This window comes from Nerophis lumbriciformis, linkage group LG12, assembly GCF_033978685.3.
Source record: "Nerophis lumbriciformis linkage group LG12, RoL_Nlum_v2.1, whole genome shotgun sequence".
Taxonomy (NCBI): domain Eukaryota; kingdom Metazoa; phylum Chordata; class Actinopteri; order Syngnathiformes; family Syngnathidae; genus Nerophis; species Nerophis lumbriciformis.
Window position 1 is genome coordinate 23,008,357 of NC_084559.2, and position 26,951 is coordinate 23,035,307.

The 26,951-nt window shown below is 39.3% G+C and overlaps 1 protein-coding gene across 2 annotated transcripts in view; it reads right to left on the reverse strand.

Annotated features, from left to right (window-relative positions):
* mvb12bb (multivesicular body subunit 12Bb) overlaps positions 1-26,951 on the reverse strand; it is a 134,353-nt gene that overhangs the window by 94,972 nt on the left and 12,430 nt on the right. For both annotated transcript variants that reach the window (XM_061985774.1, XM_061985773.1), the window contains exons 2-3: positions 25,746-25,850; positions 8,778-8,873 (exon numbers count right to left, since the gene is read on the reverse strand). In XM_061985774.1, the coding sequence (XP_061841758.1) occupies positions 8,778-8,873; positions 25,746-25,841 (192 nt within the window). In that variant the 5' untranslated portion in view covers positions 25,842-25,850. The remainder of the gene's footprint in view (positions 1-8,777; positions 8,874-25,745; positions 25,851-26,951) is intronic.

The following is a 26,951-nucleotide window of genomic DNA, read 5'->3' on the forward strand; positions in this document are numbered from 1 at the left end:
CGAGACCTAAACTTTATGAAAATGAATCTTAATATTTATCCATATATAAAGCGCACCGGGTTATAAGGTGCACTGTCAGCTTTTGAGAAAATTTGTGGTTTTTAGGTGCGCCTTATAGTGCGGAAAATACGGTACCCAAAGTCGCTTTACACATAGAACCCTTTAATCATTCACACCTGGTGGTGGTAAGCTACTTTCATAGCCACAGCTGCCCTGGGGTAGACTGTTCTGTTTCATCCTTCCTCTTTTGTGAGTGGAGTCACTGTCTTACGTGTCATCCTGCAGGTGCTCCTTGAGGGAGTGGGTCAAAGTTACAAAGGCAGAAAAAACAAACAAAGTTGTTCATACGGAGAACTCAAGTAAAGATGCATTTGCATTGTTTAAATCAAAAGTGCGGATTCACTTTGGCTTTTACAATGTGTATGGGACAGAGCTGAATAAGGACTCTGTCTTAGGAAAATAAGATATATGGGCGGCACGACAAATATGACAAACAGCCAACTCATTCACGAGTAACACCAAAACCCTGACCTCATCGAGGAAACTGTGCCTAGTATTAAAAAAAAAAAAAATTCTATTTAAATGTGTTTTTTGAATGTGTTTAAAATATTGTCACTGTTTGTCAGACACTTAAAAAAAATATACGCCACACACACATACCCCACCCCCCATCCAACGCCCTTGACGCGAATCCCTTAGGATTGGGAAGGCTGGGAATCACCTGAAGAGCTGCAGCCTTCCACCGTAGCCCCCACTCCCTCGCCTCTGTTGCAAGTCTCGAAGTGTATGTTGTAATATGTATATGTGCTTCGCTATGGAGGGTTTTTTTCCCACTCCAGACTGGGCCCCCTTAGGAGCCCAGACTAGATTGTATTTTTTCACTCATCCTACCCCAGCGTTTACCTTTTTCCCATCTTTTACGGGGCGCCTTGTGGCGACCCATCAGCGTTCCTGTTCTGTAACCCTGTACACTGTTTGTTTGCCTAATCTTGAACGGGTTTGTGCTGAAAACAAAGTTTTGTTGTACTTGTGCAATGACAATGAAGACCTACCTACCTACCTACCTACCTACCTACTTACCTACACACGGATATATCGTAGGTTATGAGCAATTTTTCAATAATGACAGTATCGCCATATTATATTGTTATCGTGAGCCATGGCTAACGTAGTGTATTGTTAGGTACTGACGGATATATATATATATATATATATATATATATATATATATATATATATATATATATATATATATATATATATATATTTATGCAAGAGTTATTTCTTTCTATTCAATCATATTTGAAAACAGCTAGTGTTTTTCCATTTGTTCTCTTTCTGGTTGTCCGCAAGTGCACTGTGAGTTACCTTGACTTTAGGAATTTGAGGAGGAGAGATACTCCTTTTCCTTATCTCATCCTGTCTCAGGCTAAAGTAGAACAATAGACATGTGCATTCGTTCTGAAGGGTGTGGGCTATTGGCATATTGAAGAACACAGCACTTGGGTAATGTTTTTCAAACCAACTTGGCTGCGCAATTGAATGTGTTGTCCTAGGCTGGTCTCTTCAAAGCTTTGAAAACAAATTAAAAAATACCTATTCTGTTCTGGTGATAATTTAAACTCAGCTTTTGTGTCATCAAAAGAACTTGGGATTGACCAGTAACTTAAATTCCCTTGGAGGAACATCTGGTCCAAACGCAACAGTCATACTTGCTAACCCTCCCGGATTTTCCGGGAGACTCCCGAAATTCAGCGCCTCTCCCGAAAACCTCCCGGGACAAATTTTCTCCCGAAAATCTCCCGAAATTCAGGCGGACTCAGGTCCATGAGGACCTGAGTCCGCTAACCCACAATATAACCAGCATTCCTGCCAAATCACGTTATAACTGTAGAATGATGGAGGGCGAGTTCTTGGTTTCTTATGTGGGTTTATTGTTAGGCAGTTTCATTAACTTCCTCCCAACGCGGAGGTCTCAAGGTTGGCAAGTATGGCAACAGTACCCTAAGATTCCTACTGTATACTTAAAAAAAAAAAATCACATAATATGTGGGTTGATGAAATACCTCAAGTAAACAAACAAAAACAGCTTCATTGAACGTGAACCAAATATTTTTTTGTCATTTGGGGAGCAGCTGTATGATGATGGTATGAGGATGAGAAGTCTACTCTACCAAATTGTGCTGATTCAAAACAATCAGCTGACATTTTCAAGCATGACTCTTCTTTGGCACGAATTACATTTGAATTTTTGCCTCTGATCAATTGTAATAACTAGAAAGTGGACTAAACCAGGCGTGATTCAATGGCTGGATTTCCTCAGCTGTATCTGCTCAACAGTCATTGCCATTAGAGATATTTTATTCATAGTTTTTACACTGACTTATGGAGGAATATGGATGAATGTTATTACTATGCATGGGAGCTTTTTTAAAACTGTGCCTCTTTTGCTTCCCCCCATTACAACATGACAAAAGGGGGTCTATCTAGTTTTAATACAGAGTATGATAAATCGCAGACTATTTACTTCCCGCCGTATAATTCTGGGGCTAATTTTACAAAATCTGTTTTTGTCGTGGACAATTACCATAGGAGCACCTTTGACTGGCAGATAAAATGGCCTCTATTGATGGCGCTGTCACGTTTTATTTCCGTCACATTCTTTAAAACAATGTAGACACACATTTTAAGATAATATACCGGAGCAAGGGCTAGGCTATTTGTATGCTATAAACTAGCCAGCGGGCCAGATTGAGCTTGAGAATGTGGCTGCTGCTGCCAAGTTGTCTGGATGTTAGAGGACATCCCCTGCAGAAAATAATTGGCAAGTATTCATATTCTGTTTAAGTGTTGTTGAGTATTGCATGTTCTACACACTCAGCAGACAATAATAATGTTAATTATAACTAAAAAATACAATTTCTGTTGAAATTGTGTGTGAATGCCCCAAGTGCTTTAGCCAAACGTAAATGCAGGAGGAATTTAGAAGTGGCCAGGGATTTGAACAGGGCTCTTTAGCTTGCAAGGGGACCATGCTAAGCCCTGTACTTAACAACCAGGGTCCCAAAGCAGTTTGCCGCTTTGGTCAAATAACATTTCACTTTTTTGCCTAATTTCAGGTATAAATCTTAGTTTTTTATTTACAATAATATTTATTTATTTATTTCTGTGATTCAATTATGTAAAAAATAACGTACAGAAAGATTAGGTTTTTGAACAGACCTCAGTCTGTTTAACTTATTTGCTGCAACACAACAACTTTTTCAGCTATTTTTTGTGATAAATTAACATTTTTCTACAATTAAAATGTTAACTGATTATATGAAACATTTACTTGCAAACAAGCCAGCATTTAGAGAAATACAATTACTTAAAAAACCCAAAACCAGTTAAGATGGCACATTGTGTAAATCGTAAATACAAAGAACATACAATGATTTGCTAATCCTTTTCAAGCTATATTCAATTGAATAGACAGCAAAGACAAGATACTTAACGTTCGAACTGGAAAACTGTTATGCAAATATTAGCTCATTTGGAATTTGATGCCTGCAACATGTTTAAAAAAAGCTGGCACACGTGGCAAAAAAGACTGAGAAAATTAAGGAATGCTCATCAAACACTTATTTGGAACATCCCACAGTTGAACAGGCTAAGTGGGAACAGGTGGGTGCCATGATTGGGTTTAAAAGCAGCTTCCATGAAATTAAAGTTAAAGTTAAAGTGCCAATGATTGTCACACACACTAGGTGTGGCAAACTTATTCTCTGCATTTGACCCATCACCCTTGATCACCCCCTGGGAGGTGAGGGGAGCAGTGGGCTGCAGCGGTGGCCGCGCCCGGGAATAATTTTTGGTGATTTAACCCCCAATTCCAACCCTTGATACTAAGTGCCAAGCAGGGAGGTAATGGGTCCCATTTTTATAGTCTTTTATATGACTCGGCCGGGGTTTGAACTCACAACCTACCGATCTCAGGGCGGACACTCTAACCACTAGGCCACTGAGTAGGTGCTCAGTCATTCACAAACAAGGATGGGGCGAGGGTCACCACTTTGTGAACAAATGCGTGAGCAAATTGTCGAACAGTTTAAGAACAACATTTCTCAATGAGCTATTGCAAGGAATTTAGGGATTTCACCATCTACCGTCCGTAATATCATCAAAAGGTTCCGAGAATCTGGAGAAATCACTGCACGTAAGCGGCTAAACCCGTGACCCTCGATTTCTCAGGCGGTACTGCATCAAAAAGCGACACCAGCGTGTAAAGGATATCACCACATGGGCTCAGGAACACTTCAGAAAACCACTGTCAGTAACTACAGGTCGTCGCTACATCTGTAAGAGCAAGTTACAACTCTACTATGCAAAGCGAAAGCCATTTATCAACAACACCCAGAAACGCCGCCGGCTTCGCTGGTTTGGGGTTTTATACATGGATAGGGGAGATAAAGAGGTCGTAGTTTAAATTATACCATTTTGTGCATCAATCCATATGTCAATCACGATGACATGCTGCATTGCACACATGTCATTGCTGGACTTTTGTCTTGACAAAATCCCTTTAATGTAAAGCTTCACATAAAGTATTTTATACAATCACAATTGAATACAAGTTATAATGCTTGAATAAACTAACATTAAAGTATGGCAAATGAGCCCTCCAAAGGACTATTTATTGAAATACAAAGGTGGCTGCCAATGTTTAATCGTAATGCAATAGGTCAAAATGACATCATTGCCCAGAATGCATTTCTGCAAAAGTATTGCTGTTTGGTCATTTCAGATTAAATACATGTTTTTTTTTACTGCAACAAATACATTTTCCCATAGTGTTGAATATTTAATTGCATACAAGGATATTTTCAGGGAGAAAAAAACAATGGTAAGTGAGAATGGTGGGCTGCTTTGTCCAATATTTTGAACAATCAGAAATACTGTAAAAACTGGGAATTTTTTGGGTTAAAAAAACAAACAAGTTTTATTGTCCTAATCAAGACAAATGTTTTAATGGTGGTTCAAATTAGTTGAAAAATGTGGGAGGAGCAGTCAAAAGAAAAAAAGGGCAAAAAAACATGAATATTATGATTTACTGTAAAACCGGAAATATTGGGCAACGTTTACCGAGCCAGCCCGCATGTCCTAAAAGCGCTGAATGTTTTGATGCTTAAATGGGATCAAGCAGATGGACGGTTCGGGAGTCAGAGGCGGACAAGAATCGCTACAGAAGAATAATATATAGATGAATTTTGGTCTAGAACAGGGGTCGGCAACCCAAAATGTTGAAAGAGCCATATTGGACCAAAAATACAAAAACAAATCTGTCTGGAGCCGCAAAAAATTAAAAGCCCTATTACATACAGATAGTGTGTCATGAGATATAAATTGAATTAAGAGGACTTAAAGGAAACTAAATGACCTGAAATATAGCTACAAACGAGGCATTATGATGCCCATCCATCCATCCATCCATTTTCATATGTACATATAGCTAGCCTAAATAGCATGTTAGCATCGATTAGCTTGCAGTCATGCAGTGACCAAATATGTCTGATTAGCACTCCACACAAGTCAATAACATCAACAAAACTCACCTTTCATGCACAACGTTAAAATTTTGGTGGACGAAATGAGACAGAAAAAGAAGTGGCATAAAACACGTCCTAGAAAGTCGGAGAACGTTATACATATAAACAAACTAGGGTGAGTTCAAGGACCGCCAAAATTAGTAGGACAAAACGGCGCTCGCCAAATACTCGAATCAGTGAAGCATGTTTAATACAAACAGTGTGCTTTGTAACAATTAGGGAGGCTTGTGTCATGTTTGTCCTCCTACAGAAACCATATTAAAACAAAAAATAGATTTTTTTCTCCTCATCTTTTTCCATTTTTCATACATTTTTTAAAAAGCTCCAGAGAGCCACTAGGGCGGCGCTAAAGAGCCGCATGCGGCTATACCCCTGGTATAGGGCATTCACACAATAATGATAATAATAATAATACCCCAGTGCCAAAACATTGTAAGGGTGCATCCATGCCTATAGTTTGCTTGAATTGATCCACATAATTCTATGTAGCTATTTCTAAACATGTGTTATTCAAAATGCATCAGAGCAAGTTACATTCGTTAAGTGTTTTGTTCAGACATAACAATATACAAGAGAAGAAGGAAATAGTAAAAAAAAAAAAGATGGTGCAAAATATTCCTTTGTTGGTTTCTTGCAATATTTATATGTACAATCCAGTAGGCTACAGTGGGCCGGCAAATAGATGAGTACACTCTAAGCCAGACCTGGGCAAATTAAAGCCCGGGGGCCACATGCGGCCCATTGAGCTTTTCAATCTGGCCCGCCGGACATTCCCAAATAATTTTTTTTTTAGATCATTAAGATGGAAAGTGTAGCTGCCATTATGATGTGCAGTGATGTTTTCTAATGACTGTATGTCTTCAATTATACAAAGCTTTTCAATGCTTGGAATCTGCGCTTTTGGATGATATACCAGTTACTATGGTAATCTAATTAGTTACTATGGTTGTGTGCTGGCTCCACTACTGTATAACATCTATACCAACGACCAGCCAATGAACCAGAACACTGCACGATTCATATACGCTGACGACCTCTGTGTAACATCGCAAGAGAGTACGTTTGAAGCGGTAGAAGCAAACCTCACCTCAGCTCTAGATGAGCTACTCCTCTACTACGAGCAAAACCATCTACACGCAAACCCTGCGAAGACCCAAGTCTGCTCGTTCCATCTCAGGAACCGGGATGCAAACCGACCTCTTAACATCAAATGGTCTGGAACACCACTTGAGAATTGTACCAACCCTGTCTACCTTGGCGTAACCCTGGACCGCACACTCTCCTTCAAGGAACACATCAAAAACACCAAACTGAAAGTCAGCTCCCGAAACAACATCTTACAGAAACTGACAAATTCCAAATGGGGAGCCACAGCACACACACTAAGATGTACTGCTTTGGCCCTGTGCTATTCCTCGGCGGAGTATGCATGTCCTGTCTGGGAGAGATCAACCCATGCCAAGAAACTCGACCCAGCACTGAACAACACCTGCCGCTTGATCACTGGTTGCTTGAAGCCTACCAACCTGAACAACCTACATCTCCTCGCTGGTATCGGCCCTCCAGACGTGAGACGGGAAGTTGCCAGCCGAGTAGAGTTCACAAAAGCTACCAGTGATGAACGCCACCTCCTCTATGGACGTAAACCCTCAGCCCAACGTCTGAAGTCAAGGAGAAGCTTCCTCAGCAGTGTCCAGCCCCTAACAACATCTCGGGAAGAAACCAGACTCCAGCTATGGACACAAAGATTAGAGAAAGACCCCCCTCCTATTGCCATGGGAATCCCCCCTTTTGAAGACCTTCCCCCCGGGTCAGAAACACCATGGGTCCAGTGGAAGACACTAAACCGCCTGAGAACAGGAACAGGGCGATCAAAAGCTGCTATGGCCAGATAGGGCTACAAAACCGGCCTAACCACCTGCGAATGCGGAGAAGAGGACCACACGATGCAGCACTGCCTTGTCTGTCCTCTGCTACTCAACCAGTGCAGCTTAAAAGATCTCGCAGAGTTCAACAACAATGCAACAGACTGTGTAAAGAAATGGGAAACTGTCATATAACCACATGCTTCAAAGACACGAAAAGAAGAAGAAGTTACTATGGTCATCTAATTAGTTACTATGGTCATCTACTTAGTTACTATGGTAATCTGCGTCACAGCAGCTCAGACAAGGCACCAAGCACTGTTGGGTGGGAAGCGTTTCCACAGACGCGGAAGGAGATTTTCACAACAAAGTTCTGAAGCTTAGTGATGTATCAGATGTATCAGATTGTAGGTGGGTTTATTTTGTACCCTTCGCGTTTATATTTCACTGTTTGTTGCATTTTTGTTGCGTTTCACTTGATTGTAAAATATTTAAATCGAAAGGGGGTGTGACGTTCATATTTTGTCAATATTCAGTGTTTTATCATTCATAGAAAAAAATACAATTCCATTACGTTTTTAAGGCGGTCTGTCATGACGTTTTTAACATTCAATCAGACATTATTGTGAGGTTTTGTATTAGTGTTCCTAAAAATAGATATACCGGTCCCCAGACACATTTTTTTCTCTAAATGAGGCCCCCGAGTCAAAATAATTGCCCAGGCCTCCTCTAAGCGATACAAAAAGACAATTGGCAAAGCAATGACAGGCTTGTGATAAGAATATATTTTAATGTCCATGTACCAACAACTGCACATCAACTGTAAATGCAGATACAACAATCATGAGTACATTATTTAAATGCCTTTTTATTCACACATGAGCTACTGCTAAAATTGATGACTAACAGGTCAGCATTAGGTATTGTTTACCGTGGTGTACCGCATGTTTGCATATTCAGTAATCATAAAGTACTATAATGTAAACCCTTTTTTTTTTCTGGCATATCCTCTACGGCGATGCTTTTGAAGAAATTATTAGAAATAATTAAAGTGCAGCTCATTGTTGTGTAAGGTATTTATGTAAATCATATCCTTAAAGAAACATCACACTGAGGCATTATACATTTGAATATGCATGCAAAACCATTAAATGTAGAAATTCGAAACTGCACTGCCAGCGCTGGCCTTTTTAAAATGGGACTTTGACTAATCGGAGTGCAAAGCGTGTTCTGGCCGCAGAAATGTGCCTAAATAACAGCGAGTAAACAAAAGGATACCACTGTAAAACGCACAAGGAAAGTGATACTTTACATTCCCACTTACTGGTTTCCTGGTGAAACAGAGGTAGCGAGTGACCTTGGATTTGAATAAGCCGTCCTTCCACAGGTCGGCATCAGAGCCATCTGTTGTTTGTGCAACCTACATCGGGGGGGTGGAGGGGGGGAAACAAAGAGGGAGAACAAATTCAGGAGGTTGGCTAAAGTTAATGTATGTATGCCATGAGCGTGTTGCTTTTGTCTCTTCCCTTGCATACTTGCCTTAATTAACGCTTGCCTACACTAGCACTCCATCTCATTAGAGCTCCGCCTGGGTAAAGGAGTCTTAGCCTCCAAAAAGATGGCTAAAAATATCATCCCTTGGGATAAGGCTGATTAAAGATGCCCTGACAACAATCTACTTTAATAAGGAAGCTAAACTTCAGTATGCTTCTATAGGGAAATTGGGATTATATATGTAGATTTTGTTTTAATGAAGCATCTCTTAGGTCAGTGTTTTTCAACCTTTTTTTGAGCCAAGGCACATTTTTTTTCATTGAAAAAACACCACCAGCAGAAACGTTAAAAAATGAAACTCCACCAGGTTGTTGTTTTGTTTTTTTAGCTTGTTGTTTTCCTATGTGTCGTGTTTTAGTTCCTGTCTTGCGCTGTTATTTTGGTGGCTTTTCCTGTTTTGTTGGTGTTTTCCTGTAGCAGCTTCACGCCTTCCTTTGAGTGCTACTGCCTGACCTGCTTTCTATTGGCAATCAAGACCAATGTTCCCTGTAAGGTGCGCGCCTGTGCAATTGCGCACTGCTCAAGCGTCCTCTGCGCACGGCAAATCTATGCCACGCACAAAATCAAATAAAAAAATAAGCGCATAACAATTTTCGACACAACACGGACACGACAGAGAATACAGTTTTCGTCATCATTGTACAAATATTGTAACGTCTGTCGAGACACTTTGAGGACATGAATTCCATCCATCACTTTACTGAGCAAAACTCTTTATTGTCGGTCATAAATACATCACCAAAACATTAGTCAAAAAAAATATATCTAGCAAAACTGGTCATTTTCTGCAGTACAAACCAGACCAAAACCAACTTTGTTACGTATATCAACACATGCGCCAACACATGCACATATGGCACTTAGCCCGTGATGCGTTTACAGCCACACAAAAAGTCAGACAACTCCAACACCACACATAAAGTGTCATTCCAGGTCGTTACACTATGATTTACCAATCAAATGTGTGCTTATTCTAGTGTCATTTATTAAGAATCTTAATTTATAAATATTAATCATGAAATGCTGTTAGTATATTAAATACATACTAATAAAAATATATTTTTCACAAACAGGAAGTTGGAGGAATGTACACATGATCCCCTGCTTACATCTCATTGTGCAACATGTGAATGTTTTAATGGGAACTAAATGCAATGTCTGAAAGGGGTACAAACTATTTCCAAAGCAGGACCTCCACCCAGACAAACAATACAAGTACACAGTTCATGAAAAACAATATATTTTGTTATTGTCATTGTAAGTGGGCCTAAACACTTATTTTAGAAAATAACTTCATGGAAATGACTGCTGTCATTTGATTATAATAATAAGAGAATGTTGTCTGTCTATCTGTGTTGGCCCTGCGATGAGGTGGGGACTTGTCCAGGGTGTACCCTGCCTTCCGCCCGAATACAGCTGAGATAGGCTCCAGCACCCCTCGCAACCCCGAAAGGGACAAGCGGTAGAAAATGGATGGATGGATAGAGATTTAACTTGTTATTTAGTCAGGTTTGGGACAGGTGTGCTGCTGGTGTAGCCACAGTGTGCACGTCTGATGTTGCTCACATGGGCTCCACTGAATGCTCAGGGAGTTTTTGTGTTTGCTCACACACATGAAATTTAGAGGGAACATGGATCAAGACTATTTCAGTTGGGCGGACGCTATCCTTCTTTGCGGGCACATTGTTGATTGTCATGTCATTTACGGACACACACTGTAAGTCTTTGCTGTCATCCAGCATTCTGTTTTTGTTTACTTTGTAGCCAGTTCAGTTTTACTTACAATTTGCATAGCCATCCCTATGCTTCAGTGCCTTTTCCTAGCGGGACTTGCCTTTTGTTTTAAGCATTCCATACCTTTTTACCTACATGCTGTCTCTGCATATTGGGATCACGACAAACCGTCCTTGACGCGTTCCGACTTCTACAAAGCAATTAACTACCTGCTGCCACCTACTGGAGTACTACATGGTTACCCTGCCAAGCTCTATACCAGTGGTCCCCAACCTTTTTGGAACTGCGGACCGGTCAGCGCTTAAAAATGTATACTTGTATGTATATTTATTTTTTGTTTTTGTCATAAAAAAATACAATCATGTGTGCTTACGGACTGTATTCCTGCAGACTGTATTGCTCTATATTGTAGGAACCAGAAATATTAATAACATAAGGAAACAACCCTTTTGAGTGTGAGTGTGAGTGTGAATGAGTGTAAATGGGGGAGGGAGGAGTTTTGGGTTAGTGCACTAATTGTAAGTGTATCTTGTGTTTTTATGTTGATTTAATTAAAAAAAAAAAAAAAAAAAAAAATATATATATATATATAAATATATATATATATATTTTTTTTTTTCTTTTTTTTTTCTTCTTCTGCGGCCCGGTACCAATCGATCCACGGACCGGTACCGGTGGTTGGGGACCACTGCTCTATACGGCACAGACACTACACTGCAAAAACTGAAATATAAGTAAGATTAAATAGCTCAAATAAGGGTGATATTTGCTTATTTTCTGTCTGATAAGATCATTTTTCTCACTAAGCAGATTTTATGTTAGAGTGTTTTACTTGTTTTAAGTGTTTTGGTCCTAAATGATCTCAGTAAGATATTACAGCTTGTTGCATCAACTGTTGCAAAGCTGTGTCATCAACACTCACAAGTATAAAACTCTTTTTTTAAAGTAATAATTTCTTATTTCAAGCATGAAAAAAAAAAAAAAATCATGACTTTGACACAATTGTGTCTCATAATTAAAACAGCTGCTGTTTTATTTTCAATGAAACAATAGAAAATACCTACTCGTATAATAGTACAGTTGTTATTAGTGAGAATATGCTTATTTTAAGGAATTTTTGAGTTCATTGAGGTTAGCTAATTTGACTTGTTTTGGAAAGTCTTGACAGGCCACATTTTCTTGTTCTATTGGCAGATAATTTTGCTTAGTTCAGATAAAAAAGCCCTAATTTTTGTATTTTTGTTTCTTGTTTTTGAACACTGACTTTTTGCAGTGTAGACAACGGCACATTATTTGCAGATCATAATTATTAATGTGTCAAAAATATTGTTGAAAAACACTGTTTTAGGTAATGCACAGGTAAGAAAATACACTGCACCTTGAAGGACACCCTACTAATGCATGGCTAATTCATCATAGCATTGAATCAGACAACATTTAAAAGTGAATTGCTGTGGATAGAAAAGAATTTAACAAGTATGCAAAAATGATGAGCAGCTTGTCCTTGTATAACAGGCTCATTCATGGTTATACAAGATTGATGTATGTGGTAAGAGTAATAGATTGCATCATATTGACAGCATTTGGGGACCACAAGTCAAGCTCAAGGTCCTGCATGACATTGTGTGTTGTGCAAAGTAAAAATATAACCTGTAAACTCCTATATTGTTGAAGCAAATATGCTTGGCTGAGGCGTCATGTGCCATTGGCTACAATGGGAGAATCACCTAAATAACTGCCAGGGTTATTTTCTAAAGGGATCCTTTACGAAGAAGAGTCAATCTAATGAGGTTCATTCAAATGAAGAAGTCATAGATCTCTGCACCCACCCACACACATTACCCCCCTTGACAATAATGATGAATGACCCTAGTGACTGGGTGTGGGGGGGAAACATGGCACAGGGAGATTCATGCAAAACCAGCCCAGACAGGATGCGATGCGAGGGAGGGGGGCGACTTGAGCAGGGGGGGAGGCTGAGATAGTGAGGTGAGAAAGACAGAGCGAGCATCAGATGAGTAGCGAGGTCTGCTCCGGCTGGGGCGTCACCAGCAGCACTTCCACGAAAGGTCCCACAAGGAGCCTATACATCACAGACCCTTCCTCTTTGTTACAAGACAAGCCGTCTCGGCCACTTTTTCCAGGTCAGTAGTCAGCGCATCCTGTCAGCATAAACAAAGGTCTAGCTTTGTGAAACCCAAAGTCAAGTTGAGGAGTAACGAGGGCATTGCCCCCCCCCCACCCCCCTCCCCAGGAGGCACCTCAGGCATCATCCTGCCACAGGTGGCGTGAGCACCGGAAACAACGCAACTTGAATGTGAAACGCCATGTCTGCAGAAACGCGTGGCGTAGTTGTTCAACTTTTTTCTTAGGCTTGTGCACATTCATAAATACAAATAACTAGTGTTGTCCCGATACCATACTTGCCAACCTTGAGACCTCCGAATTCGGGAGATGGGGGTGTGTGGTTTGGTGGTAGCGGGGGTGTATATTGTAGCGTCCCGGAAGAGTTAGTGCTGTAAGGGGTTCTGGGTATTTGTTCTGTTGTGTTTATGTAGTGTTACGGTGCGGATGTTCTCCCGAAATGTGTTTGTCGTTCTTGTTTGGTGTGGGTTCACAGTGTGGCACGTATTTGTAACAGTGTTAAAGTTGTTTATACGGCCACCCTCAGTGTGACCTGTATGACTGTTGATCAAGTATGCATGCATTCACTTATGTGTGTGTTAAAGGCCTACTGAAACCCACTACTACCGACCACGCAGTCTGATAGATTATACATCAATGATGAAATCTTGACATTGCAACACATGCCAATACGGCCGGGTTAGCTTACTAAAGTGCAATTTTAAATTTTGCGCGAAATATCCTGCTGAAAACGTCTCGGTATGATGACGTCAGCGCGTGACGTCACGGATTGTAGAGGACATTTTGGGACAGCATGGTGGCCAGCTATTAAGTCGTCTGTTTTCATCGCAAAATTCCACAGTATTCTGGACATCTGTGTTGGTGAATCTTTTGCAGTTTGTTCAATGAACAATGGAGACAGCAAAGAAGAAAGCTGTAGGTGGGAAGCGGTGTATTGCGGCCGACTGCAGCAACACGAACACAGCCGGTGTTTCATTGTTTACATTCCCGGAAGATGACAGTCAAGCTTTACCATTGGCCTGTGGAGAACTGGGACAACAGAGACTCTTACCAGGAGGACTTTGAGTTGGATACGCAGACGCGGTACCGTGAGTACGCATGCAGCTGCGGCTTCCAAACATTTGATCGCTTGCCCGTACGTGCGTGTCGCTTTGTGCATGTCACGTACGTAACTTTGGGGACTTTGGGGAAATATATGTGCTGTATGAACTTTGGGAAGGTGAACGATACTTTGGGCTGTGGGATTGAGTGTGTTGTGTAGGTGTCTGAGTTGTATTGTTGTTGTTTGTTATGCGGGATTAATTTGTGGCATATTAAATATAAGCCTGGTTGTGTTGTGGCTAATAGAGTATATATATGTCTTGTGTTTATTTACTGTTTTAGTCATTCCCAGCTGAATATCAGGTTCCACCCGCCTCTCACAGCATCTTCCCTATCTGAATCACTCCCACTGCCCTCTAGTCCTTCACTCTCACTTTCCTCATCCACAAATCTTTCATCCTCGCTCAAATTAATGGGGACATCGTCGCTTTCTCGGTCCGAATCGCTCTCGCTGCTGGTGGCCATGATTGTAAACAATGTGCAGATGTGAGGAGCTCCACAACCTGTGACGTCACGCTACTCGTCTGCTACTTCCGGTACAGGCAAGGCTTTTTTATCAGCGACCAAAAGTTGCGAACTTTATCGTCGATGTTCTCTACTAAATCCTTTCAGCAAAAATATGGCAATATCGCAAAATGATCAAGTATGACACATAGAATGGACCTGCTATCCCCGTTTAAATAAGAAAATCGCATTTCAGTAAGCCTTTAAAGCCGCATATAGTATGCGACTGTTTGTATGGAGGAAAAGCGGACGTGGCCACAGGTTGTAGGAGACGCTGAAGGCAGTGCCTTTAAGACATGCCCCCAATATTGTTGTCCGGGAGGAAATCGGGAGAAATTCGGGAGAATGGTTGCCCCAGGAGATTTTCGGGAGTGGCACTGAAATTCGGGAGTTTCCCGGGAAAATTGGGAGGGTTGACAAGTGTGCCCGATACCTATATTTTGGTACCGATACCGGTACTAAAATTATTTAGATACTTTTCGATACTTTTTTAAATAAAGGGGACCACAAAAAATGGCATTATTGGCATTATTTATTTTAACAAAAAATCTTAGGGTACATTAAACATATGTTTCTTATTGCAAGTTTGTCCTTAAATAAAAAAGTGAACATACTAGACAATTTGTCTTTTATTAATAAGTAAACAAACAAAGGTTACTTATTAGTCTGCTGACGTATGGGAAATATGTCCCTGGACACATGAGGACTTTGAATATGACCAACGTATGATCTTGTAACGACTTGGTATCTGATTTATTACCCAAATGTGTGGTATCATCCAAAACTAATGTAAAGTATCAAACAACAGAAGAATAAGTGATTATTACATTTTAACAGAAGTGTAGATAGAACATGTTAAAATGAATAAATGGTAAATGGGTTATACTTGTATAGCGCTTTTCTACCTTCAAGGTACTCAAAGCGCTTTGACACTATTTCCACATTCACCATGCAAGGCCCTAACCACGACCCATCAGGAGCAAGGGGGAAGTGTCTTGCTCAAGGACACAATGGACGTGACGAGGTTGGTAGAAGGTGAGGATCGAACCAGGAACCCTCAGGTTGCTGGTACTGCCACTCTCCCAACTTCACCACGCCGTTAAAAGAGAAAGTAAGCAGATATTAAAAAATAGATTAATAATTAATTTTCTACCACTTGTCCTTAATAATTTTGACAAAATAATAGAATGGAAAAAGACACAAGGGACAAGCGGTAGGAAATGGATGGATGGATGGATGTTACTGCATACGTCAGCAGCTAAATTAGGAGCCTTTGTTTGCTTATTTACTAATAAAAGACAAGTTGTCTTGTATGTTCACTATTTTATTTAAGGACTAAATTGCAATAAGAAACATATGTTTAATGTACCCTAAGATGTTTTGTTAAAATAAAGCCAATTTTTTGTGGTGCCCTTTATTTAAAAAAAGTACCAAAATGTATCGAAATTATATTGGTATCGGTACTTGTACCAAATAATTGGTATCGGGACAACACTAATGTTTACTGTAAATGACGTTCTCCGAAATATACAAAGTCAAGTCCCCCAGTCCTGAGCTCTCTGGAAATGTGACCCCAGAAACAATATACCGTATTTTTGTGGCGTATAAGTCGCACCGGAGTATAAGTCGCACCGGCCGAAAATGCATAATAAAGAAGGAAAAAAACATATATAAGTCGCATTTTTGGGGGAAATTTATTTGATATAAGCCAACACCAAGAATAGACATTTGAAAGGCAATTTAAAATAAATAAACAATAGTGAACAACAGGCTGAATAAGTGTACATTATATGAGGCATAAATAACCAACTGAGAACGTGCCTGGTATGTGAACGTAACATATTATGGTAAGAGTCTATAACATATAGAACATGCTATACGTTTACCAAACAATCTGTCACTCCTAATCGCTAAATCCCATGAAATCTTATACGTCTAGTCTCTTACGTGAATGAGCTAAATAATATTATTTGATATTTTACGGTAATGTGTTAATCATTTCACACATAAGTCTCTCCTGAGTATAAGTCGCAACCCCCGGCCAAACTATGAAAAAAACTGCGACTTATAGTCCAAAAAATACGGTAGTTGAACACCCTTGATCTAAGGAGACGGCTTTGTAGACACAACTATAGATTTAAATAAGTATACAAGCATGCATCAAGATTATTGAGAGAGGGAACCCACTCACGGACTTGTTTGATTGACAAAGTGTACATATTGGTACACACTGTGTGTGAAATGCTTGACCTGAAGATAAATAAGAAAGTAAGGATTTGTTTGGACAATACTAAAATATGCCTGTCTTTCTAATATCCGTCTCTTGGAATAAATACATTTTAATAATGTGTTTATTAGAGTAACAAATCAAGTCGGCCTCCTCGTGAGAATTTGAAAGGCCCCTTTTGCAACCCTTGCACGGAGTCAGAGTGTGCATGAGTGTGTGCATGGTGTTTGATGTCGGGTGGCTTCTGGTACTTGAGCAAAGCTGCTGATCCCAGTGGAGCGGTGTTTGATCTGGGCTTGCGCTCTCTTGTGTTGGAATGATACGCTCAAGTTCAGAGATGAGAACACACAGCATCAGAGAGCAAAAGAGATAATCAGCCCTTTGATTTGCTGTATAAAAAAAAAGAGTATATGGAAATAGTAGTGAGTACCAAAGCCGGTTTTAAAGAAGCCCTGCATGGACGATCCCAATATATTCATCAATTCATTTTATTTTGTTTGGTAAGCCTTAACAGGGCAAGGATCAGTACGGTGTAATTGGCTTAGACTTGTATTTTAGTAGCCTGTATCACTAGTTCAGTTTTTTGTCGATTATTTGCATAGATAAAATACCACATAGGGATGTTACAATTATTATAAACTCATGAAGATAGGAAAACATTTCAGAACAAGAAAAAATATTTAATTTGATCCAGCGTTCATCATACCATAATATGTATGGATCTAATTTATGAATTGTATTACCTTACCTAATTTGACTACATTTCTTTGCATGACCATGGGAACCAATAATCAGTTACTCGATTAATTTATTAATCTTTATATTGTTTTTAATGATTATACTTATACTCAGGAGCGACTTATGTGTGAAATTATTAACACATTACCGTAAAATATCAAATAATTTTAAAGGGGAACATTATCACCAGACCTATGTAAGCGTCAATATATACCTTGATGTTGCAGAAAAAAGACCATATATTTTTTTAACCGATTTCTGAACTCTAAATGGGTGAATTTTGGCGAATTAAACGCCTTTCTATTATTCGCTCTCGGAGACGTTGTGACGTCACATCGGGAAGCAATCCGCCATTTTCTCAAACACATTACAAACACCGAGTCAAATCAGTTCTGTTATTTTCCGTTTTTTCGACTGTTTTCCGTACCTTGGAGACATCATGCCTAGTCGGTGTGTTGTCGGAGGGTGTAACAACACGAACAGGGACAGATTCAAGTTGCACCAGTGGCCCAAAGATGCGAAAGTGGCAACAAATTGGACGTTTGTTCCGCACACTTTACAGACGAAAGCTATGCTACGACAGAGATGGCAAGAATGTGTGGATATCCTGCGACACTCAAAGCAGATGCATTTCCAACGATTAAGTCAAAGAAATCTGCCGCCAGACCCCCAGGAAAAGAGAGCGGATGAGGGTATGTCTACAGAATATATTAATTGATGAAAACTGGGCTGTCTGCACTCTCAAAGTGCATGTTGTTGCCAAATGTATTTCATATGCTGTAAACCTAGTTCATAGTTGTTAGTTTCCTTTAATGCCAAACAAACACATACCAATCGTTGGTTAGAAGGCGATCGCCAAATTTGTCCTCGCTTTCTCCCGTGTCGCTGGCTGTCGTGTCGTTTTCGTCGGTTTCGCTTGCATACGGTTCAAACCGATATGGCTCAATAGCTTCAGTTTCTTCTTCAATTTCGTTTTCGCTACCTGCCTCCACACTACAACCATCCGTTTCAATACATGCGTAATCTGTTGAATCGCTTAAGCCGCTGAAATCCGAGTTTGAATCCGAGCTAATGTCGCTATACCTTGCTGTTCTTTCCGCCATGTTTGTTTGTATCGGCATCACTATGTGACGTCACAAAAAATGCAACTTATACTCCAGTGCGACATATATATGTTTTTTTCCTTCTTTATTATGCATTTTCGGCCGGTGCGACTTATACTCCAGAGCGACTTACACTCCGAAAAATACGGTAATCACAATTGTATCGGCCTGAACAGGCTTTCCAGATTTTAAACCAATGGCCGTTGGCTGAGGCAGGACACTTTCACACGCTCTTCCGACTACAACTTTCCAAAAATAGCTTTATTTGCAAAAAAGTACGTTTTCTTTCCAAGGTTAACACGAACAACTTTTACTACATTTAAAGCTACAAAACAAAAATAATCTCAAGTGTTGCGTAAGCAGTGGTGAAAAAAAGTTTTCACCACCAGTTACTCAACCTGACATCTGCCCAATCAGTTTCACCTGTGCGCCCCTATATGCTTTCATCACAGGTGCTGTAAATGACACAGAATGTAAATTACTTTCTAAGTAAAAAAAAATAATAATTTTACGTAATATATGCAGTACCAGAGAAATATAAATAACACAAAAATGGCTACCAAAACCACAGTGACCAACACCAAAGTGCAGTAGCGCAGTAGGCCCAAGTATTCATAAAAAAATAAAAATAATAATAATTTAACTTAATATATGCAGGACTGCAGAAATATAAATAACACAAATGGCTACCACAACAATATTAAAGACAAAGGGAAGACAGGAGCAGCTCAGTGATGTGTGGTGATGCTCATGCCAGATGAGGCACTAAGTTTGCCTTTGGAGTTTTTTATAATAACTTTAAACTAATAGGTTCCAAATTGGGGGCCTTATTCTCCCGTTTGCGTGGTTTTTTTTTACGCGCTTACAGTTACACGTTTCCCTTTTCGTATTCTCCCACCCAGCCTACGGACAAGCCCACCCTGCGTACATGAAGCCAAAATACTTAAATCATAAATCAAGGCGGGCTTATTACTAATGAGGCAGATTTTGCCATTCTTTTTCCTTTTTTTTTTTTTTTTTTTGAAAGGGGGGGGGGGTTAAAATCATGTAACATTGAGTTTTACTTAGAGATGTCCGATAATGGCTTTTTTGCCGATATCCGATATTCCGATATTGTCCAACTCTTAATTACCGATACCGATATCAACCGATACCGATATATACGGTTGTGGAATTAACACATTATTATGCCTAATTGTGTTGTGATGCCCCGCTGGATGCATTAAACAATGTAACAAGGCTTTCCAAAATAAGAGAACAACTTCAACTCAAGTTATGGAAAAAAGTGCCAACATGGCACTGCCATATTTATAATTGAAGTCACAAAGTGCATCATTTTTTTTAACATGCCTCAAAACAGCAGCTTGGAATTTGGGACATGCTCTCCCTGAGAGAGCATGAGGAGGTTGAGGTGGGCGGGATTTAGGGGGGCGGGGTTCAGGTGTGGGGAGGAAGCGGGGGGTATTTATTGTAGCGTCCAGGAAGAGTTAGTGCTGCAAGGGGTTCTGGGTATTTGTTCTGTTGTGTTTATGTTGTGTTACGGTGCGGAAGTTCTCCCGAAATGTGTTTTTCATTCTTGTTTGGTGTGGGTTCACAGTGTGGCGTATATTTGTAACAGTGTTAAAGTTGTTTATACGGCCACCCTCAGTGTGACCTGTATGACTATTGATCAAGTATGCGTTGCATTCACTTGTGAGTGTGTGAAAAGCCGTAGATATTATGTGACTGGCCCGGCACGCAAAGGCAGGGCCTTAAAGGTTTATTGGCGCTCTGTACTTCTCCTTACGTTCGTGTACACAGTGGCATTTTAAAAAGTCATAAAGATTACTTGTTGAAACCGATACCGATAATTTCCGATATTACATTTTAAAGCATTTATCGGCCGATAATATCGGTAGTCCGATATTATCGGATATCCCTAGTTTTACTAACTCTTGTGAATGTCATTAAATGTTGTGTAAAATGTTAACAAATAGGTTTTGTTTAGCCGGGTTGTGACAGCTGACAGTTTGATATTACCTGCCACCTTAGCCCCTACTCCCTACCCTCTGTTGCAAGTCTCGAGTTGTATGGTGTAATATGTGTATGTACTTTGCTATGGAGTTTTTTTTTTTCCCACTCCAGACTGGCGCCTTATTGCAGTGAAACTTGCCAAGGGACATGTAAGCAAATATTAACATTGCTGTATGTATACTTTTGACCCAGCAGATTTGGTCACATTTTCAGTAGACCCATAATAAATTCATAAAAGAACCAAACTTCATGAATGTTTTTTGTGACCAACAAGTATGTGCTCCAATCACTCTATCACAAAAAAAATAAGAGTTGTAGAAATGATTGGAAACTCAAGACAGCCATGACACTATGTTCTTTACAGGTGTATGTACACTTTTTGATCGCGACTGTAGGTAAATTTAGTCAATTTGTCTTCAGCTTGATTTGCAGTCAATCATTTGTTTTAAAGCCATGTGTTGTATTTGCATAGCGGCTCTAATGTGCTGGCACAGTCGAGCAGAAGAGGGGGGGAATGGGATGATTGTATTTGGTTTGGTTTGTCAATACAATGTGCACACGCTTTTCCTGCCAGTGGCTCCCTTCAGATGCCAACCCAACATCAACTGCCAAAGAGTAGAACAAGAGGGGTGGAACGGTAAGAGACAACAATTGGGTGAGGAGGGGGGCAGTTTGTGTGCATGGTAAAATGAACAAGTAGGAAACAAGCATCTATTATCTCCCTTTTATTCTTTAACTCAATCCATATTTTTTCACACATAAAACATGTTCACAGTACTAGCATACTACTAATTTAACCCTTGTGTGGTGTTCGGGTCTGTGGGACCCGTTTTAATTTTTTATTAAAAGAAAAATTATACAATTAATTAATTTTTCAAACTGAGACTCACTGACTTTGGCTCATTTTCTGTGAAAAACATATATCAGAATACATATTTAATGACCACACACCATACACCCCACCCTACACATTTCTATTACATATAAGATGTCCGGGTCCACTGGACCCGGGGCTAATAGAAGTGTGGAAATTGATGTTCTGTGTACCACACCCAACCACCCACACGCACACACACACACACACACACACACACACACACACACACACAAACACAAACACAAACACAAACAGACGCACACACACACAGCAGGCCTAGACAGGAGGAGGACAGAGTGTAGGTACACAGAACATCAGGGGGTTCAAATGTGCGAGAAAATGAGAGCAGACAGTGTTGACAAACAATGTTGCAACCTTGTGTGGGAACCGCAGGTGCAGAAACACAAAAGAAGAATCCCTGTGGGATGCAGAAACTGGTAGAGAAATTTTCCGTGCAACGTTCATATTGTTGTTATTCAGCCAGCGTTTGTGGGTCTGATGGACCCGTTGCATTTTGTGGCTTTTAATGCCTCACAATCAAACACTTTTATGTTAAAATACTGAACAGATGTTTATTGGGATAAGGTAAACACCTGTTCAGTATTTTAGCATAAAAATGTTTGATTGTGAGGCATTAAAAGTCACAAAATGCAACAGGTCCATCAGACCCACAAACGCTGGCTGAGTAACAACAATATGAACATTACACAAGGTTTAATTTGTATCATACTTGCCAACCCTCCCGGATTTTTCAGGAGACTCCCGAAATTCAGCGCCTCTCCCGAAAACCTCCCGGGACAAATTTTCTCCCGAAAATCTCCTGAAATTCAGGCGGACCTGAGTGACGTGTCAACAGCCTGTTTTCACGTCCGCTTTCCCACAATATAAACAGCGTGCCTGTCCAATCACGTTATAACTGTAGAATGATCGAGGGCGAGTTCTTGGTTTCTTATGTGGGTTTATTGTTAGGCAGTTTCATTAACGTCCTCCCAGCGCGGCAACAACACACAACAACAGCAGTCACGTTTTTGTCTACCGTAAAGCAGTTCGTCTGCTGTAAACAGCAATGTTGTGACACTCCTAAACAGGACAATACTGCCATCTACTGTACATGCATATGTGACAATAACATCTACCGCTTTTAGAGAGTGCAGTGCACAACTGCGCACACAACAAGGAGACGAAGCAGAATGCATCATCAGAGAGGGTGTTCAGCATGGTTAGAAAAATAGTGACAAAGAATAGAACAAGGATGGACAATTCAACCCTTAACTCAACAATGAGTAGATGAGTGTTATGTGTGTGTATATGTGTAAATAAATCAACACTGAAATTCAAGTATTTCTCTTATATATATATATATATATATATATATATATATATATATATATATATATATATATATATATATATATATATATAAACAATAATATATATATATATATATATATATCTAGAATTAACTGAAAGTCAAGTATTTCTTATATATATATATATATATATATATATATATATGAAATACTTGACTTGGTGAAATCTAGCTGTAAATATACTCCTCCCCTCTTAACCACGCCCCTGCCCCCCACACACCTCCCGAAATCAGAGGTCTCAAGGTTGGCAAGTATGATTTGTATTCATTTTATTTTTCTTTATTTTTCTTTTTTTTTATTAACATGCTCACAAAGAAATGACTGTAGTGGGCATCAAGAAAACACAAATAAACCTTTGCCTTTGGGCGCAAACAACAATATAAGGAAGCGGATCCTCTAAGTCATCAAAGTAAACTTCATGAATAAGTCATTCCACAGCTCTGTCAAAAGAAAAAAAAATGCCCTTGGGTGACTGCCGCCATCATGGATGGCTGGTATAATGTGTGCCTCTAACATGCAAGTCGGAGTAAATCTATGCTGGGTTGCAACCACATGGCCGAGAGGCACTTCCAGGTTTCAGATGGTGGTCAGGGTCCCATAAGACTACAGTTTATATACCTACAGCAGTGGCATATTTTGAAAAGGTTTTAGAGCAGGGGTGTCAAACGTACGACCCGAGGGCAGGTTTTATTATTTTGCTAAGTATAAAAATTAACCACAAATTTTTGAATGAAAGAAACAGCTGTTCTAAATGTGTCCACTGGATGTCGCAATAGCAATTATTTGTATCTTTGTAGATGAGGCTATATATGTACAAAATAAACCACATGATGTTAGTACATCAGTCGAGGAAAATGATCAAAGTACATAAATACCATACTGTAATTTGATGTTGATATAATTTGTTTATATTGATGGATTGAAAATTAACACCAATGAGTTGACTGATGAACATTATGACATAATGTAGTCAAAAAATATAAATAAATACAAATAACGTACCGCAACAGGTAATTGTAAATAAACAACAACAACACTATGATTTGCACAATTTCAGAATCTGCTTTTTGTATTTTTAAACAAAGAAAACAATCTGAAGTTGTCTTTATTTTTAAGTTATCGTGCCGTGATTTTACCAGTCCGGCCCACTTGTGAGTGACAAGTGAGTATCCAATCCCAGTCATGTTCAACATAAGGCTACCTAGATGGGCTACTGCCAAAAACTCGTGATCTGATCGGCTATCGCAACTGTCTGTTAACTGAATGTCCTCCGTTCATTAAACTGCACAGTTTAATGAACACTAATGTTGGTTCAGAAGGCCTCCGGCAGAATTCATACAGTGCTGGCAACTCGCTAGCTGAATTTTGATTGGTTAAAGCTCTAACTTGAAAACAGCAACACTGGAGCCTAATATGACATGAAGAGAATATGATAAATACTTTTATATATTTATGAAAAGTAAATTAAAAATAAAATTAACTTTTATTAAATTATGATAATGATTCATGTTAGGCCAGCAGAAAAGACCTTGCTGGCCCTGACGGCACACCACTGTCTAAAGCTAATGTTTAGTGTGGATAATTAGCTAAATTTGTTGTTCATTAATGTTTGGTTTACAACAATATTTAATGATATTTAGATCATACAATGTGTTGTTGCCATAGAAAATGCATCCTATGAGAAATCTATTAATCTAGTTCATTAGCACTAAACTTAAATTCAGCTGCATGTGTCCTGATGAAGACCAGAATGCAGATCCACATTACAATAATACCTTTACTATTGCTCTATATGCATCAGTAAAAATTATAAGCACAGTTAACAAAAGACCTTTGAAAAACATACTATTTGAATAACTTTGGATTTTTAAACAATGATTAACAAAACTAAATTGGCCCTATAGTGTGTGAATGTGGGTGTGAATGTTGTCTGTCTATTTGTGTTGGCCCTGCGATGAGGTGGCGACTTGTCCAGTGTGTACCCCGCCGTCCACCCAAGTGCAGCTGGGATAGGCTCCAGCACCTACCGTTACCCCGAGAGGGACAGCTAATTTATGTCCATAATCGTTTGTGTTAAACAAATAATTTTAAATTAAACAGAAGCAGAGACACTGAAAATGTGTGGTACTGTTTGTGCTATGGTGCCATCTTTTGGTCGAGTTTGCTCACTGCAGGTAAACGTCATCAGTATACCTTCTCTTCAGTGCTTTCAACCAGCATAACCAGTGCAGTTTTGTCTTCTAGTTGTTTCATTCATCACTTCAAGCAAGTTTGTAAGTTATAAGTATATTTTTACAATATAACTACAACTATTCACACTTACTTAACCGTCCCATGTGTGACGTCTGTAGGAGTATTTTCATGCATATTTGTACGTGCTATTGGAATGTAATGAAGCTAGCGTTGTGAGCATTAGCTAATATGCTAACATGTTTAAGAGTGTCTGTGTTAGTATAATTAACTTGTAATGGCAATCTTTTTGTATTATTTCAGTTTCACAAATTCTTCAGTAAATTCACCAAAAACGTCACTGTAGAGTTATTAAGTGTTTTTAGCTGATTGGACAGTTAGCTTCCGCAGCTAGTGGGCCCATGAGGATAACTTATTTTTGTTGGATCAGCCGTTTTACTGCTGTGTGACAGGCACCGTTTGGAAACAATTAAGGTATGTAAAGAAACATTTACAAAATATTTATGTGTAAATAACTAATTTCACAACCTATATATACTCCGGTGCTAAAATGTATTGGGTGCGAAAAATATAGTCGGTAAAATACAATATTAGGAATTCATTAAATATTTGAAACTTCTATAGAGCGTACGTGGGGCTTTTGATACATAAGAATTGTTGTCAATGTATAGTATAAACAGTATATGTGTAGTAGAGCAATATGTGTTTACAGATATGGTACACAATGAATACTCACAACATAATAGTCATCCAAAGCCTTGTTGAGTGACGAGACAACTCCGACTGCAGTGATGGGTTCCTTAGGCAAATCATTCACACTCACCCCAGACATGATAATATTCTGGGAAAAAAAAAAAAAACATGGGAGATGACACTTTTCTGCTTCCAAAACTGAACATGGGATTTATTGAAATATTTTCATAATTTAGGTATCAACATATGTATGCAAAAGACAACAACAACAACAAATTGAACACAAAAGGGAAGACTGTGACTGAAATTGAGACTTGTTCAACTTTGCTACACAGAAAACGGACAAAGCTCTTTGTGGCCACAACGGCCACAGTATTGACTTCTCAATGAGGCAAAAAAAGTATCCGTCTAACTAAGATTCAAATGACAACTTAGACCCAAAAAGCATTTGGAGACCACCCAATTACTACTAAGCCACAAATTAGAATAAGCAATCACATATTTGCAAGGAAGTCCCAATCAATTGCTATCTATTTCTGTCTAAGGGAATTTTGGCCTAATGGGTATGCAGGCCTTTTACAGCGTAAGTGGCTTTCCAAAGGTTTCTGATGCAACTTTATTCAATTAGGTTTAAAGCATTGTTGTACTAACTGACAAAGTTAGTGCATTCAATCTTGATGTTTACAGAATCTATCCCAATTAAGTTGATCAAATTAAATGATTCACTCCAGAAAAAAGCTGTCCCCCCAACAAATGTTAGATCGCTTTAATGCAAATGAAACATAATGGCGAATCGGCTAATTGAAAGACGGATTTCTGTGGATCATGGATTTCTTCAAAATGAGCTTTTGTTTGTCCACCTAGGTTAAGACTCAAAACCCTGACAAGTAATTACTGAATAGCTAATTTAGCATCTTAGACACCAGCAAAATTATGGAAGTTCTGAATTTTAATTATCTTGTGATGCTGAGATTGTAGTATTTTGTATAGTACTGATAGCTACACTTAAACAAGTTGGGATGGACATACTAAGCGATCAATTGTTTGATGAGTAGTCTGACAACTGTTTATAGTTGATTATTAATTAATTAGTGTTTTTATATTTATTTATTTTTGGGACAAATGGACCACGCAACGTGTTTACAAGGAGCACTGGCACTGTCAATTCAAATCACATTTACATAATTATTCACAGCCTTTGCTCAATACTTTGTCGATCCACCTTTGTCAGTAATTGCAGCCTCAAGTA